The sequence below is a fragment of the Anopheles nili genome, chromosome 2, assembly GCF_943737925.1.
Source record: "Anopheles nili chromosome 2, idAnoNiliSN_F5_01, whole genome shotgun sequence".
In the NCBI taxonomy this organism is placed as follows: Eukaryota; Metazoa; Arthropoda; class Insecta; order Diptera; family Culicidae; genus Anopheles; species Anopheles nili.
Genome location: NC_071291.1, coordinates 6,489,544 through 6,506,435, shown reverse-complemented (window position 1 = coordinate 6,506,435; position 16,892 = coordinate 6,489,544). Strand labels below are relative to the sequence as shown.

At 40.9% G+C, this 16,892-nt stretch overlaps 1 protein-coding gene across 5 annotated transcripts in view; it reads right to left on the bottom strand.

Moving 5' to 3' along the window:
• Positions 1-2,418: 2,418 nt before the first annotated feature.
• LOC128721663 (sodium/potassium-transporting ATPase subunit alpha) overlaps positions 2,419-16,892 on the bottom strand; it is a 62,549-nt gene continuing 48,075 nt past the window's right edge. For 3 of the 5 annotated variants that reach the window (XM_053815441.1, XM_053815440.1, XM_053815437.1), the window contains exons 7-10: positions 15,466-15,560; positions 7,902-8,076; positions 7,588-7,820; positions 2,419-7,461 (exon numbers count right to left, since the gene is read on the bottom strand). In XM_053815441.1, coding sequence (XP_053671416.1) covers positions 7,341-7,461; positions 7,588-7,820; positions 7,902-8,076; positions 15,466-15,560 — 624 coding nt within the window. In that variant the 3' untranslated portion in view covers positions 2,419-7,340. Of the gene's footprint in view, positions 7,462-7,587; positions 7,821-7,901; positions 8,077-11,523; positions 11,619-13,889; positions 13,985-15,465; positions 15,561-16,892 lie in introns of all 5 variants that reach the window. The other 2 variants (XM_053815442.1, XM_053815439.1) reach the window with 2 other exon arrangements.

Sequence of the window (16,892 nt, the reverse complement as noted above, 5' to 3'; positions counted from 1 at the left end):
ATTGTTTATGCTGATTTTGTAATTTTACAGTTTTTCGTTTGTTTACGATTTATCTCTACCTCTCCAAAAACCAATGTGTCCTTAAACCAATTCCAAGCACATCACACCTGTATGGTCTTTAATAGACGCCTAAATGTATGCACGATTGAACACGTATCCTAGAGGCGTTCGGCGCAAGATTCGTTAATTCCACCCACCCACCGACATACGGGCGGTTCGGAAAGATTCAAACAAACCCCGTCCAGGATGGCTAGGACGTGCTGGAATGGCCCTCCAGAAATGGCGTGCACGTGCACAAGGGCCCGAAAAAGGACGTCTCGTGCCAAACAGCCCCCCACCTGTACGAGTGTGTTCGTACCGAGCGTTTGACGAAGCCAGAATGAAACCGAAAGCCCGTTCGCTTCGGTAGCATCGCGACATTCGTGCCACACGTTATCCTTTTTTCTTCTTCTTCTACTACTTCTTCTTTGCCCATCAAGCCCCACCACGAGCCACTGTACGGGTGTTGGTGTGAAAACGAGAGCGGATGATTTTGGCGAAATCATCCCCCGAATGTCCTTTGGCGAGCCTCTACACTCGACACTCGTACAAGCTGGTGGCACTGTGTGCGTGTCGTCGCCAGGAGAAAGTGACTCGGTCGGAAAAGTAACAGTCGGAGCAGGGTTCGCCTCCGATACGTGGTTTCCGTGATTTCACTTTCAGGGGCTTTGCTTCGATGGCGCCATCCGTACGACGTACCATCCTGCATCACACACTGAATGAGTCAGCCCTCTGGCAACATGCCAAAAAGACCCTTGCATTGGAACCAATCTGAGTGTGTGTCGTCCTTGGGCGTATTTTCGTACAGAGCGTGAGGGAAAGACCCTTTCAACGGCCGTCATTTATCTGTGCTGCCGTTTAAGGATTTACGTTGGGTTGGCTATTGCGCTGTAATGTGGCATCGCGCGCTAGGGGGAATCGTCCTTAGACAATCGATTTTCCCGCCAGACAGCCAACGACGTCGACACGGTGATGCCAGCGACGTTACTCTCGAGGGTGTGTTTGTAGCAGAAAGCGTTACGGAGAGCGTTACGGAGAAATAAACAATACTAACCCTTCAAGGCACAAAATCACCGTTGCAGGACTGAGAAATCCAAATGAAGCTGCATTTGGTTGGCAGTTTTTCAACAACATTATCTACAACCCATATTCTTTGTTGTGGAAAATTTCTTTCAAATACCACCAGTAGCTGATATTAACTAAGCCAGTAAAGATGCTAGATTAATTTTTTCACTGTTCACCTAGATATGCTCCAGGAATTGAATATTCTTGCAAAACCTTGCAATTTACAAATTCCAATCTGTTTGCAGTCTAAGATTTTGCTGTACGATGTATAGTAAAGAAAATAACGCACAAAAGAAGAAATTTTCTTTCATTTGAAGCGTACAACATCGATATTTGACAAAAAAAAACCACGGCACGATGTAGCGTATGAGGCTTTTTAAGCCCCCGGAAGGATACATTTTCGTCTATAGATCTGGAAGCGTAAAGCAAAATAAGCAGGAAAAATTAGTTGCATAATAAAAGAAAGACGCACACTCCGAGTAAGATATACTCCTCTTTTATTATTCTCTACGGTTTTCTTTCAATGCATAAAATCTCACACACGCACAACCGCAGTGTCTCGAATTTAGTTTTGTAATTTTTTTTTTCAATACTATTTCTCTGTTTTATTTGACAAATCTTTCAGGTTCTTAATTTTCGTTTATTCATTCAGAAACTATAGTCCATTCGGTATATGATGGTTCTTTGTCGCAGTTGGTATTAGCTTTTCCTGCATCCACCCCAAGCACACTCTCGCCTTTTCGCTCTTTCTCTCTCTCTCTCTCTCTCTCGTTCTCGTGCTCTATCAAAGCCTGCTGATGCTGTGTGTTGTGCCGGGATTGCACGAGCCATGTGCACTCCAGCGCCTGCTGCGTTAAACGCAGCAAGGCGCCAGCAGTTCTGGGAGGATATCTGGTCCACTCATATATCCTCACGCACACACACACACATACACAAACACCTCCACTAACACACCGCGACCGCGGGCAGGGTGGGTTCATCAGGATCTGTGTCATCCCGGGGTCAGAAGATGTCTGCTGCAGCGCTGCTCCAACGTTCCAACACGTCCGATCCGCTCCGGTGGCTGCGCTTTACCGTTCAACTGGATTTTGCTTACGATGTACTTGTTTAGTAATTTAATTCTGCATTCTACTTAATCGGCATTTTACTTGATCGGCTGCTTTGCTTCATGGTGCATCCCTCCACTTCCTCTTTCTCCTTCTTATCCTTTTTCTTCTTACGTTCTTTTTATTCTTTTTTCTCTTTCTCTCTCTCTTTCGCTCTCCCTCTCGCTCGGTACGATCAAATTTCATAGCATTCGATTCCATTCCACCAGTGGTTTTGGTTTTGCTAACCTTTTGTTTCTTGGGTTTTGCTTAAACGAGCTTATTTTCTGTTTTTTTTTTCTTTTAACTTGTGTTACTTACTTTCGTACAAGAGCTTGCTGCAAATTTAGCTAATCATAGTTTGTTTTTATCATTTTTTTTGTTCGTTTTTCATTTTCTTCATTTTGGGTTTTATTAGGTGCTGCTGCTGCTGCTGCGTTACTTTATGGAATTTTTCGTTTGTTGATTGGTATGCTGAAATCCGCCTTGCTCCAAGTTCTGAAGTGGGTTTTGTTTGGCTGCCTGTCTGTGGGGTTGTGTGTGTGTGTGTGTTTTGTATGTGTGTTTACGTGTGCGTATGAGCGAGAGAGAGAGGGCGATGGCGGCGGAGGCTGCGCGGAGGCGATAGGATTAGCGATCATCTCTCTTATTACCTATGTGTGTTTTGCATTGTGGATGCTAGTATTTCATGTCGTGTAGTGTTTCCTGGGAGTTTTGTGTGAGTTTGTGTATGTGTATCAAATTGCATTTGCTTGCACGGTAGTAGGCAAACTAATCGGCAAAAGGAGGCGTTTGTACGTTTGCAATAACGAAATACACTCTCATCGTCGAAATGGTCTTATTAATTGCTTACGACATAGCCGCTTGCTTCCTTCAACTACCGGCCTCCGGCTAGGACACCTGATTAAGAGATAAGCAGGAGCGATGCCACCGCGTGCGAGTGACTGTGGATTTTGCATTACTTATTAATTTAGTTTTATTTATCTGCGTGGGATTTTCTCTTCGTCTGCTTTTCTTGGTACCGTTTATCTATACCATGGCCATGCTTCTACATGCGCCCCCGAACGCAATGTGCGGGTTTCTTCTGCTCAGTATGGTAGTGCTTTTCGCCTATGTATCTTCCTCTTGCTTCTGTATCGCATTATTAATCTTTATTATATAATTATTTATTTCTCATGTACAACAATCGGGCAGTTTTATGTGACGCGTTGCTTGTGTATGATTTAAACCTTTCCCTCTCGGTCTCAAATGCCGCTTCGGCTTAGTTTACCACCATCACTTCCCGTGTCCAAACTACCGTCGTTTTTTTTGCGTATTTGATTTCAAGTTTTCTGTTCGTTCGTTCGGTCGATCGTTTTCTTTTGCTTTGCTTTTACTGCGCAGTTCAAACACTAACAAGACTTAGGCTGATTTATTTTTTTTTGCTTCCTCTTCATCTTTGTTTTGTTATACTTCCTACATTACGCTTACTCTGCTTTAGAAGCGACCAATGCTGCTTGAAAGAAGTATACGATTAAAAGTAGAACAGCTATGTTAAAACTTAAAGCAGATAGGTTTGGAGCTACAGGTAAATACAAGCGTCTCTTTCCATTCCAATTGCCGCCGAGTAACGTTATAAGATCAATTTAAAATAACAACACCAGTCGCAATGGTGGACTGTAACAATCGTAGAGACACGTATGGGGGTAAGGGATTGAAAGGGGGAAAACGAAAAACGATACACAAAACGCATAACGAGACCATCGGCACACAAACAAGCGATAGTTCTAACAACGCAAAACACAACACTCGAAAACGAAAGGAAGAAAGAAAGAATAAAACAGATCCGCGTTTTTTTTGTTTATTTAATTCTCTACTTTTAACGTTATCTCTCAGCTCTGCACTGCTTTTTTTGTTTCTCTTATGAACATAACAAATTTTGTTGTTTTTTTTTGTCTCTATTTGTAGCTTTTGCTGTTTTCTGTCGGCATTAATCAGCTCCTTCCACCTCAACTTTGTCGCATATATTCAAATTCTATGTCGTTTCTAAACAGCGCGCGTGTGTGTGTGTTTTCAGTGATTCCATTTTGCTTCTTTTTAAAGGATTAATGTTTGCATCCGTTCCGTAACGTATGCACTTTGAATTTCATTTTTGTATGGTTTCTTGATCCGCGGGTGGGAAAAGTGTGTATGTGTACTTTTACTTCTTTTTCCTTTCTCTTTCTATATCTTTCTCTCTTTCTCTTTTTCTCCCTTTCTCTATGTCTCTGTTTTGTGTGTATATGAGTTTTATTCTGCACGTCCTTCTGTTGTTCTGTGCGCGTGGAGATCATCGTTCGATTTGTTTGAGTTTCCACACGACATTGGCGACGGCTACACAGCACTAAAGTTGCTTCATTTAGCATTCCGTCTTGAAATTTACTTTATACGCAAAATCGTTTGTTTGTTCTTCTTCTACCGTTTGCCTTTAAATATTTTATACCACTCTGCACAGATTCCTTTTCTTTATTCTATTACTATGGTTTTTTTATTCACTTTAAAGTATGTTCCGAGCGTATTATTTACTTTATTACCTCTTCTTTTCATTTGTAACTAACAACGAATTGATTTCAATCATTTGCATCGTGTTCATTAGTGTCGCTGTGTGCGCGTGTGTTGTGTGTCTTGTCTATGAGTTGGCTCTACCTCTTCTCATTCTCTCTGTCCGTTTATCTTGTTTGTTTTTCGTTTAATTAGAGAACAATGAACGTGGGGGGGGGGGGGGGGGGAATTCAGAACGACGAGCCGGCTGCGAGGAGATTCCTCGCGCGGGACACATCATGAACTCGTTCCTGGATGTCTGACGCATTTTTTTTGCCATTGAGTAGGTATAGTTTTGTTTGTATGGCGTGTCGGTAGCATAGTTCGGTAGATGCATATTATTTAGCGTTTTTTAATCAATTTCCACTGATGGACGCGCTTGAATGTACGTGTGTGTGTGTGTGTGTATTTCTTAAGGGATTATGCGTCAGGATTTTCGGTTTTCTGCTAGTTAATGGTAGTGGGAGGGTATGTAATTGCGCTGTATGCTTATAACGAAGACATACGTTATACATTTATGAGATACACATTATACCTTAACGCGTCGCGTGTGTAAGAAAAACATGGTGCGCACAAAGTATGCTGTGCAGCGCAGCGTCTCCCTTATTTTCCCTGTGCTTACGCCTCAATACCTAATGGGGCTTGCGTCGAGCTGGCAACACAGTGACACGGACACAGCTGACTGGGATAAGGAGATATAAAATGATGGCTTTCCATGGCGAATGGTGATGATACGATGTTGGCAGCAAATCGTTCCAACGTACACACTAAACGGACAGCAAGTACGAAACAAACAAACAAAAAAATATAAAAAAAATGGTAAAAACCACTTCCTAGCCACACACACACACACACAATCATATTTATATGTATATATATAATTTTAACAGCTTGCTTGCTTTGGCTCTCGCTACAACGTTAGCGGAAAAGCAATGCGAATAATAGTTTAAAAAAAACATTGGAAAACAATTAAAACAACCCTTGTAGGGGCGGATGAGCGTTGCTTGCATGCCCACCGTGTAACACCGCGTGTCTTTTCAACTGTTCTTTTCTCAATGCTCAGGCTCCGCTAGGACAACCCCATTGTACAGCACGCGCCCAAGATGTTTGGGTTTTTGCCCTCGTTCACTGCAAATTTGTAGATTCGCAAGACATTTGTAGGTTGCGTTCTTTTCTGATTTTTTCTCTTTTGTTGTTTCACATTCATTTCATTCATAATGCCACAGCTCTGCACTATCATGTATTTGCACTGATTACCGTCTGCGTACGTAATCTTCGAAAGCCTGCGATTTGATGCATCTGCTGTCTGTGTTCTGCCCCTAAACGCAACTGCTGCGGTGAATATTCTTACTACAAGTATCCTAAAAAAATACGCATTCGCGTTTGCATGGCGCATTTTCGATCCCCTCTGGTTCTGATCGCGAGAGTCACACTCGACACGTTGGTGATTGCGGCTACAAACGTGCACACACACACGGACACGCAGTGAAAACACATGCGCTCACACTCTGCCCAACGCTGCTCGGGAGGCACACGCGAACTGGCAACTCCCCCCGTATCATCCGGGAGTAGTTAACGCAAAAACGGGCGACTCAGGGATCGGAAAACTAGGCAACGAAGCTAACAACGTTCCGATATGGCAACTGACTGAAGAACATACGTTCCGCATGAGATTGATTATCGCCACCCCTTCCGCCGGGAGTATCCTGGACGACCAACGTACAACAGCAACAACAAATCTTCCGCACACATACACTAACGATGATCTGCGCTCAACAGCTCAGAGGATTGATGATACACCTTCTACCAATCCGCGAGAAAAATTACATCGCCAAATACCACGTTCGTCATCATCATTCTCAACCGTTCTGCACATCGCCAATTCCATCGATTCGTGTATGTGCGTGTGGTGTTTTTTTTTCTCCCACAGACAGCGTTTTATTACGATCGCACACTACTGTCGGCGTCGCTTCGTCGTTGCCGGGTTCCAAACAGCACACACCGGACCGTTTCTCTTGTACACGCATCCTTTCCTGCTCCTTTATGCCAACTCACACACCGGTTACGATCCCGTTCCTACAACGCTGCGTGCACGTATCGTGCTCCTGCCGGCGCATCTGGCGGCCGTGGGTGGGCTAAGCGGATTCACGTTACGGTCGATTATCTTCTTACCCTAGCTAGCTTCAGCCATTGTTGCTGCGCCTTTGCTGGCTACCCTCATCGTGAAACTGCTTAATCATCGTTCTACTATTCGTTCGTATTTGATGCTTATGTATATGCTTGTTTTGCTCGCAAACTATCCACACCGTTCCTTATATCGGTTTATTATAATGCGTGTGTGTGTGTTGTGGCATGATTTTAACCTTCCTGCTACACGTAGTATGCTAAGCTTGACCTCAATCTTCTCCCTCATCCGACCGGATTCGACTTCCGTGTGAGTGCATGTGTCTGCGCGTGAGCATGCGTACGTCTGTTTGTGTGTTGGGTATGCATGTGTTTTTGAATGTATGTGTGTATGTTGTGTGTGTGTATTTAGGGAGAGTTGGGTTTGTGTGTTGTTTAATTAATCTTTTTAAATATAAATTTGTTGACCTAATAGTACGTTTCCTGCTCTAGCCAGCCGCCTGGGTTGCGTCTCAAGTAGAAGCGACGAATTTCGTCATACACGAAGATGGACAAGCTGAACGGTAAAGCTGGGAGCCACCAGACGAACCTAAAAGTAGGAGCGAGAGATACGGGAGAATGATTAGTCATGTAGCTCACGAAAGCATCACGAGGACGCTCGGTCGGGATATGGTGAGTTATCAAACCCAACCATCACCATGTTACGGGTGCTTACTTCAGTGGGAACATGCGCAGACCCTTGTCCATGCCCGGCGTGTAGGACAGGATGGCAGCCAGTATCGTTTCGAACACGAGACCAAAGTTGAGGGCCCAGTTTCTCATGCCCTGATGGAAAATCGAGTTACGGCGAGTCTTACAGATGATCAAATCGGCCCACTGCACGACGACGATCGATACGAAGAAAGCGGTGTGGCAGGTAAACTCAAGTGTCTTACGATCACGGTAAGTCTGTGGGGCGCAAGAGAAGAAGAAAAACGTGCTTTAACCATACGATTCAAGCAGTCCCAACAGCGGCGAGATGATACGTACCCATTCCTGACCGTACGAATCGGTGAGATCGTTGATGGCCTTCGAGTCCCAGTTCTTGCGCAGACCGAACAGCTTCAGCGGCAAGAATCCGTTCTCAGCCATGATGACGAAGTAGACGAAGAAACCAGCCGCGGCTTGGATCATACCGATCTGACCGTAGGCCATCGAGATAAGTCTGTAGCCGTTCGCAAATGGATAAAAATGGCATTGCATAACAAAGGGGAGAAAATTGGTTCGAGAAACAGTGACAGGAAGGGGGAGAGAGAAGAAAATAAAAACGTTAATACAATATGGCTCAACCACGATCATTGGTAGAAATGAAACATTTTACGGATGAGTTTTAAGTAACTACGATTAGTGGTTCGATGTTAGGACAATTTTGCAGTTGTGTGTCCGCTGCTTGCAAAATAAACGTTTATGCATGCCTATAAAGGCATTATTATACGAGCAACGAACACGACAACGCACAAATAACCAATTGTCCCAAAACCCCCAATACTGTGAGTTTTATGTTAGCGCATAAGATTAGACAGTTAGAAAGCGTCTTAATACTACCCAAAAGTATTACAACTACTTAGAGCTATTTGAAAGCGGCGGTATTACTACAAAGCAAATGGCATGCAACAAATTAAAGCGAAACAATTTACATCAAATTTTGTGTAATCTGTAATGCTGTTTCAAACGCGCATTACGTTTTTATCAAAGCCGTTAATATTAAAATCGAATTTGCCAAAATTAAGCACACTATACTAACAACACACGGAAAGCTCAATTAGTCATGCAAATACGTAAAAGAAGGGAAGAAGGAAAAGATAAGCTAAGAACCTTATTTTGTACAAGTTGTGTACAAAGCTCAAAGCTCGAAGTTAAAACAGCGAGAGAGAGAAAGAGAAAAAGGAAACAGAGAAAGAGAGCACGAAAAGAGCAAATGGCAATAGGGAAATATTCCAAAGGCTTACAAGAAAAACGCAATTAAATGAGTATTAATTGGAAAAAAGGAAATAAATAGCCTTTGGAACAGTAACAGAGACGTCAGGTAGCAAAGACAAAGAAGTTTATAGAGAAGGTGTAAAAGAAAGCATAAACACACTGTTCTCATAGGCAATACTCACTTTTTGATGTGGAGACATTTAGAGAGTTAGATAAGATGGGGAATATAAGGAGAGAGGCCGTTCGGACGATGACGAAGTGGTCGGAATAATGAGAGCGAAAGGTAGTACTGTGGATTTTGTAGGGTATTGAGTAGGTGTGCCGAAATATCGAAAGTGAGTATGGAACGGAAACATATCGTTATATCGCAGAATGAGCGTTAGTCATTTTGAACGTGGCTAATGTAGCTAATTATTGAGCTGTTTATCTATAAGATCAAACGGCTAAATAATTGCAGGACTGCATTGATTACGACAAAAATCATCAAAAACTCCACTTACAGTTGATATTGAGGAACAAATATTGCTATTGCTAATTTCAGGTCGTAAAAGCCACTTCAACAGACTCCAATGCATAATATTGGAACTTACAAATTGAAGCTGCCATTAATAATCTTTCATGAACATGTTTAGCTAGTTTTTTGCCGAAATAATTGGTGGTCTTATTTAGCATCCATTTACAAAATTACAGCCGGTCATTGTTTGGCATGTTTGGATTTCACTTCATGAAAAGGAAAGGAGATTCGTAACATTTTACTAGTTTGGGACATATATAAAACAACTATGCTATTGTTTTAACATCAAAACTATAGAATGCTACTGGTTCAATATGTATCCTCTAAGATCATATCATGGGATTTTTTTAGCTAACACAATCACAAAACATTCACACTCGCGCACACACAGAAACACACTTTACATATAAAACGAGGGCCTGCGATCGGGGCATATATTGAACAAGAGGGAACACATTACAACATTACATCTAAAGCGAACGTAACAACACGCATACATTGCACGGAAAGGTGGGTCTATATGGTATTATCATGTTTTGTGGGGTAAATTTTAGTTGCAATCGGGATTTATTATTGGGTATGGTGGAGGAAAATCAAATACATGTTCTTGCTGGAGCCGAATCGAATGCGCTTATATTGAGAGGGATTTTGAGAGTTCGATTTGATTTTCATTCATAGTGGATGTACATGTGATCATCTAATTCTAGTAGTGCAACGGATCGTGTGAGCCCGAAACCGCTGCAAATAACGCTAACCATTCCAAAATCTCTAAGTAAAAGAAACGAACGGGCGCGCTTCTACGGTACTCGGCTAACACGACATCTAGGATAATGTGAACAAGGTGAGCATGAAATCAAAAATCAAAACGTCAAAACAGAGAATGTTTAAGATCGGAACATAGGTCAAAAAACAACGTAAATATGAAAACTAAACAGCTGATCCTTTGAAGAATAGATTGAAGAGAAAATGTCGAATTTTTGACACACAAAAAACGAAAGTACAGTTTATGCTATCACAAAAACTAGACACATTCCGGCAGCTCCGGCAGAGTGTTTTATAGAAAGGGAACAAGTTGCTGATATCCTAATGAAATTTTTGCTAATAGATTCATACTAAACGGTCATACTAGGACATTCTAGGACACAAGCTCAACGCAAGAGAAAGATAGTGTGAGAGACAGAGATAGAAAGAGAAATATTTAAAAGAAAACAAGTTTTCTTGCATGGAGAAAATGTATGAAAACATTCCATCATCACGCCAGACAGACGAAAACGTAACTTGGAGAAAAACGAGGAAATGTTTTGTTGTTGCATATTCGATGTTGTATTCACCAGCACACCATAATATTGGATGAGACATACAATTGCTAGGAATATTAGGTGATAAGAAAGATTCTACAATTCGCGAGTGGAAAAAATATGTTTGAAAAAATTGCAGCACGCAGAACTGGAGCATATCTCTGCCACAGACAAGAGCGCTGCGCATATACATTTATTGGAGTTATTTTCGTTTGATTGAGATCTTAGATCATATCACTTTTTCTCGGTGTGAAGTAAATAACATTCTTGCATAAGTACAAAGAAACATATCAACACACGCAAACACCTGGGAATGAGTACATCAAAATTACACCAAGCACCGGACAAGCTCTAACAGAGCATTGCAAACGGTTTGAAACATGAATGTGGTAGCAAAGTGATAGGCACATCTGTTAAAACAATACTCTTGGGCGAGTGTCCTGGGGATTGCAAAAAATTGAAACGAAACGGTATAACACGAACGGAAACCGCATATACATTTATGCTTCTGCAAAAGGAAAACACAAAACAAACATCCACGAACGTAATTTTATTTAGTGTTACCAACCGAACAGGAACAGAAGCGAAACAAAACGAAACATGTAATTGTAAAAAAAAAAAACAGATAAATCGAAGCAGCAGCAAGCTACCATCGCTTTGGCCACATATTCCATTGAATATGAAATCATATTCGTAGGAACATGAAACCTAAACAGAACACAAAACGAAACGAAAAGAGCGAACATGGAACAAAAAAGAAACATAACGTTTCGTGTCGATAATATTCATATGTGTGAAAAACAAATAAAAATTGTAACAGAAACGATGATGAATTCAATCGGTGGAACGTTTATACAAGAACGTGGCAACGTATCCTGACCTGCGGTTGACCAAGTTGTCACGATAAGGATCTCTCGGTCGGCGCTTCATAATGTCACTCTCCGGTGCTTCGTAGGCGAGCGAAATGGCCGGTACCTGAGGAACGGTGGTGGGAAGGGCGCACGGGGAGTAGGATTGCACCGCACGGGTCGCGCGCACGCATGCACACACGCACACACAAACACACGCGGACACACGATAGGAAAAAAAATGAAGTGATTGAAAATTTCACATGTAGTTAATTAGTATGAGAAGAAAACGGTGTAACGATGCGCTGTCTTCTAGGTATAAAGTATTATGTTTTTTTTTTGGAGTTACACTACCAGGTGCAACTGCCCCATAAGACGTTGCCTGAAGGCGGTCGACGAGTGGACATGGCCATTTTGCTAGGCGCCACTGACTAACGTCACACTGATAGGCTAGCATATCGACCTTAGTACGTGACGCACATGAGATGTTATTCAGATAAACCACTTAGCAAGCGATTATACACTACTGGATTGCTGCTAATGCTAAAGGTAAGACGTCAAATCACACTTGAATCGCCAACAGAATGGCATAGAATGGACACTGCACTTGCAAGCGATTTACATTTGTTACGGTGGTTGGTTGCTTCAATTGTACCACCAGAACAGCTAGCTAATAGAACGTTGCGAATATGTAAAGAAACTAAAGAGTAACGAGGTAACCGATCATGATGTATATACTAACGCATACAAGAAGATAGAAGAAAAGAGTTCGTGGAGTAAGAAACGGAGATCGATAGTGGACCAAAAATGAAACCAGGATACTTCTGGCTTCAGCGTCATCTATTCTAGCAGCATTCGTTACGAAAAAATATTGTTGCATTGAAACAAATTCTAAACGATTGTTGCGATAGAGAGCGAGTGGGATACAGACAGATAGAGTCTTGTGAAGATAGAGAACTTGTATTCTATTCTAGCATTTGAGATGCAGTTTGCTATAAACAAAACCAATCCAACAAAAAAATACCATCACTAAATGTTACGTTCCGACTAGGAGAGGTTCAGTGTTTGTATCACGACACGCAGTGCTAAGAAGACCAGAAACGGATGTTGACTGATAACAGGAATTCATCGCGATCCAAACATTGGAATGCTGAAAGTTTTGCGATGGGATTCTCTAGTGTGTAAAAAAGAGGGCGATTTTAAGTTGCCTGAGAAAAGGCATTCGCGCTCAATAGTTTGTTGTGTTGTTGAGTAAGCATAAATGTGTTCCGTAAGCAGAAATGCAAAGGGAAGAGATAGGGTACAACGTGTACGAATGGACGATGGTTCCGTTTGAGAAAAAAATCTCCACGAAACGCATACTACAAACGTGGATGTTGTCGGTGATCGTAGGAAGATTAACTCGGAGTATTTTTATATGAGATATGATATAAGCACGTGATATTGATGTGTTGTGTACCTTGGGGAAATGTTTTGGTTTAACTTGTATCGACGCTATGAGGAGGACAGGGATGATGAGGAAAGAATTGAACTTACCTTTGCTATTTGAACATATGTTCTCTAATGGCTAATTGATTCGCATTTGCGAGGAATACGAGGAATTTTATTCAATCAAATGGAAAAGCGAGTAAATGAAAAGTTCAATAGATTTAGAGTATCGAAATGGGAGTGATTTTAAGATAAAAAGACGATAAAAATGTAAAGAAGAAAAAGCAAAAGTATACATGGAAAACAAAAAAAAAGTTACATAAATTAAGGCAGATTTTAGTAATGACGGAAAAACAACCAAAGCAAAAAGTAAATCTTTATTATAGTGATTTTCCATCGAATGGTTTCAACACGATATAGCAAATGGAACAATAGGGAGCACTATCAAGGGATTTTAAAAATCAAATGGTTCTAGCCAATTTCTAAGATTACCAAACCAAATGAAGGAAATATCAATAAATCAAATTAGTCCCACCACTCAAGTAAGATACTGAACAAATAGACAAACGGGGTGATAGCAAGAAGAAATATTACAGAATAACACGCGCACACGAAAACAACAGACACGCACACATATTAGAAGAGCAAGATAGAGAAAGAGAGCGAGTAGTGTCAAATCTAGTAGACGACGTGAGCAGCCGCCAGAGGACGACATGTTGGTCGCGGAAGAAAACAGTCAGGATTACAACAACACAAAATAGAAATCACAAGAGTATTATAGACACACGAAAGGATACTTGATTTAAAGAAGAAAAAACACACATGGCAAGCGTGTGCGCATCTCAACATTCTTCTCCTGCGAAGCTATGAGCAAGAATGCCAGAGACATAAACACTCTTGACAATGTGCGGTTGTGATTTAAATTTGTTGTTTTTTTTACGGTATTAAGATACCAAGGGGTATGGATTACCTTTCGTTGACCAATTTATCAGTAAACGGGTTACGGGGCTGGCGTTTCATGATATCTGATTCGGCTTCCTCGTAGGCAAGTGAGATAGCGGGAACCTGAGTATGCCGCAATCGAAGGACATATGGCACGCGCGCACACACACACGCATACATACACATAAACGCACAAATGTACACAAGGATCACGCACAAGGACATCATGGTGTGTGATTGGGATAGATTAGTGCATGTATGGCGGTCGAGCGAGGCGATTCGAGGTGATCGTGTTTTGTCGCGTTGTATGATTGGATCCCGATCGATGGATTTATTTTTGTAATGATGTTTGAAATCAGCATGTACGATATGTACGATTTTGTTTGTTTTTTTTTGTTTTGTTAACATGATCGCACAATCATTTACGCAGATTTGAGCGCACGTGATCAGGATACAAAGTGTGAACAGGGTTATGAGCACGATGGCGAGGAGGATCGTTCGAATGAGGCCAATTATCGAAAGCATCGAGAAATGGCGATCATTTTAACAAATGTGATGCGTTGATTAAAACATTCGATCATACACGATATTATTCAGAAGTGTGTTCGCGAATAGAGACGATTTTGTAGGGTTATTACATTCGCACGATTAGATATGAACCATAGGAATAGAAGAAGAAAAAGATCGTTTGATTACTAAAGCAGTTGACACAATAAAGACAGGTTAAAAAAATGTATCGTTTAGCGGCTGTGGAGAAAGGCTTCTGAAAATTGCTACTTTTGTCCAACAAAAGTTTCGTTTTGGCGGCGAACACAAACGCTTAATTAGACATTCACAAAAAGCGTAACGTTTGGAGTGAAGATCAGTTTACTCATTCATTTGAAAGAATTCCTGTAGACACTAATTCACTCCTCTGCAGACCATGTAAGAGCAAATATCATACCAGACGCAACCATCGGTCAAGTAACGTTTTCAAAGGCATATGGTTGCAGGATGTAGAATAATATGCAAATGCGGGGCGTAGATGAATAGCTTAGGAGTTGAAAGAATGAAAATAAAAATCGCGGAATGAATGCTGGCTGTTCGAATGATATGAAGGGACATTTCTGAGGACGGTTGGTTGCGGGTTTAGTATTAAGGACAAGTCTGTCTTCATGTTGTATGTGTACTGTAGTGAAGGAGTATTTGTTTTGGTTAACCAAAGGTGCTTCCCTTCAATTTGTTAACCTGAAGCAAAGTGAATCTTCTTAGCTTAGCATAAGTTAAGGGCCATCGTAAATAGCTAAACCAACTTATAAACTAGATATTATGCTAGAAATGCGTCTTAATCTTCAAATGCATTCAACCGCGATTTTCTGCATGCAAAGAGAGCAGATTCTGTCCCCTATGTTCTGCAAATGTTAGACGAGTCTTAATTAGCCTAACTTAAGGTGCATTGTTTCGTTAGTAGAAGTTTTGCAGTGCAGTCGCTTCATATTACATGGATTCTTGGTTGGTTTCTGGTTTAATGGTATTTGGCGCGTATCATTCGGAAATCGTTATGGTTTAGTAGGTATATTAAAAATAAAACCCAATTTGCAAAAACAATAAAAAAGAATAAGAACCTCTCATTGACAAGTTTATCGTTGAAGGGATCACGAGGCGGTCGTTTCATGATATCGGACTCTGCATGTTCGTAGGCTAGCGAAATGGCAGGTACCTATACGGAACGTTGTGTATCAAATAATGAATATATCGTAAAAATAAAACAGAAATCATAAATTTCATCCACGATACCTAAAATAGTGCATATTGTTCATTATTTTCTGTTATTCTCCCTCTACAGAAAAATATAAATTATATGAAATTGGGAAGCTAACCAAAGATGAATAATAGAAACGATTTTCCGACTGCCTCTCTTCCCTTAAAGAAGACATCAGAAAGGTGAGGAGTTTTTGCTTTACTTGAAATAAAATAAAACATTTGGAAAAAAATTCTACTGATGCGCCTCCGCACACGTACCTGTTTCTTCTTATTTTGGATAACCTCTAGCGTATTACTCGAGCAGCTATAAACACGCGGTTTATTTGTAAGCAAATCGAGAGCTTTTCTATAATCTGGCTTGCAATACTCTACTTGAATAGTGACTGCTGAGTTTTAGAATGCGCTATTATTTTACGATATCAGAAGAATTGTATAGATAAGAAACAGATCATCAATTTATCAAAAGGGCAATAATAATTGTACAAATTGCAGTAGAATAAAAAATAATATGAATAAATAGAACTGGTAAGGCAGTGAGTATGAAAAAGAAGAAAAGAGTGAAATAAACAGAGTCACCCTTATCGTTACAGATTTAGGGTGTAAGTTTTTTATAAAAAGTAGAAGAGAAGATAGAAATATTGTATCACTAGCATCATGACAAAAAGTCATTTGAATGGCATAACTAACTCAGTTACTACTCAAAATCAAAACTAGACATTATAAAACAATAATGAAACAAGATAGCAGAGTGTAGAGAGTAATTAAAAAGTAACGATTTTTCACACAACCGTTCGTGGTTACCTCTCGTTCACCAGCTTATCCTGGTATGGATTGCGAGGCCGGCGTTTCATTATGTCGGACTCAGACTCTTCGTAGGCCAGCGAAATGGCCGGCACCTAGCAAAAAAGTGCACACACACACACACACGTTGTTTTCGAGAAGGAAAGATATGATGGTACGAATATTCATTCGCAATGCCAGGAACAAAGAAAACATTCCAGGTTCGACCCAATGAAGCAACGTGATAAAATGGGAAAATACGGAGAATAAAAAGGTACAAAAAAGAAGAAAAAATAGTTAAACACACCTACATGTTACATATTCGACCTATAACGAACAGCGCTGCATATGTGCAATAGGTTGCAAGCGCTAACCGATATCAGACTTTATCATTTTTGCCTACCGCAACAAAGTAACAAATCGTTTCTATTAGCTTTTACTGTTGTCCTCGTGTTATCGCTGTCGCCGAAAACTTAACCGCCGTTTTTCATGAACTTCATCATAGAAG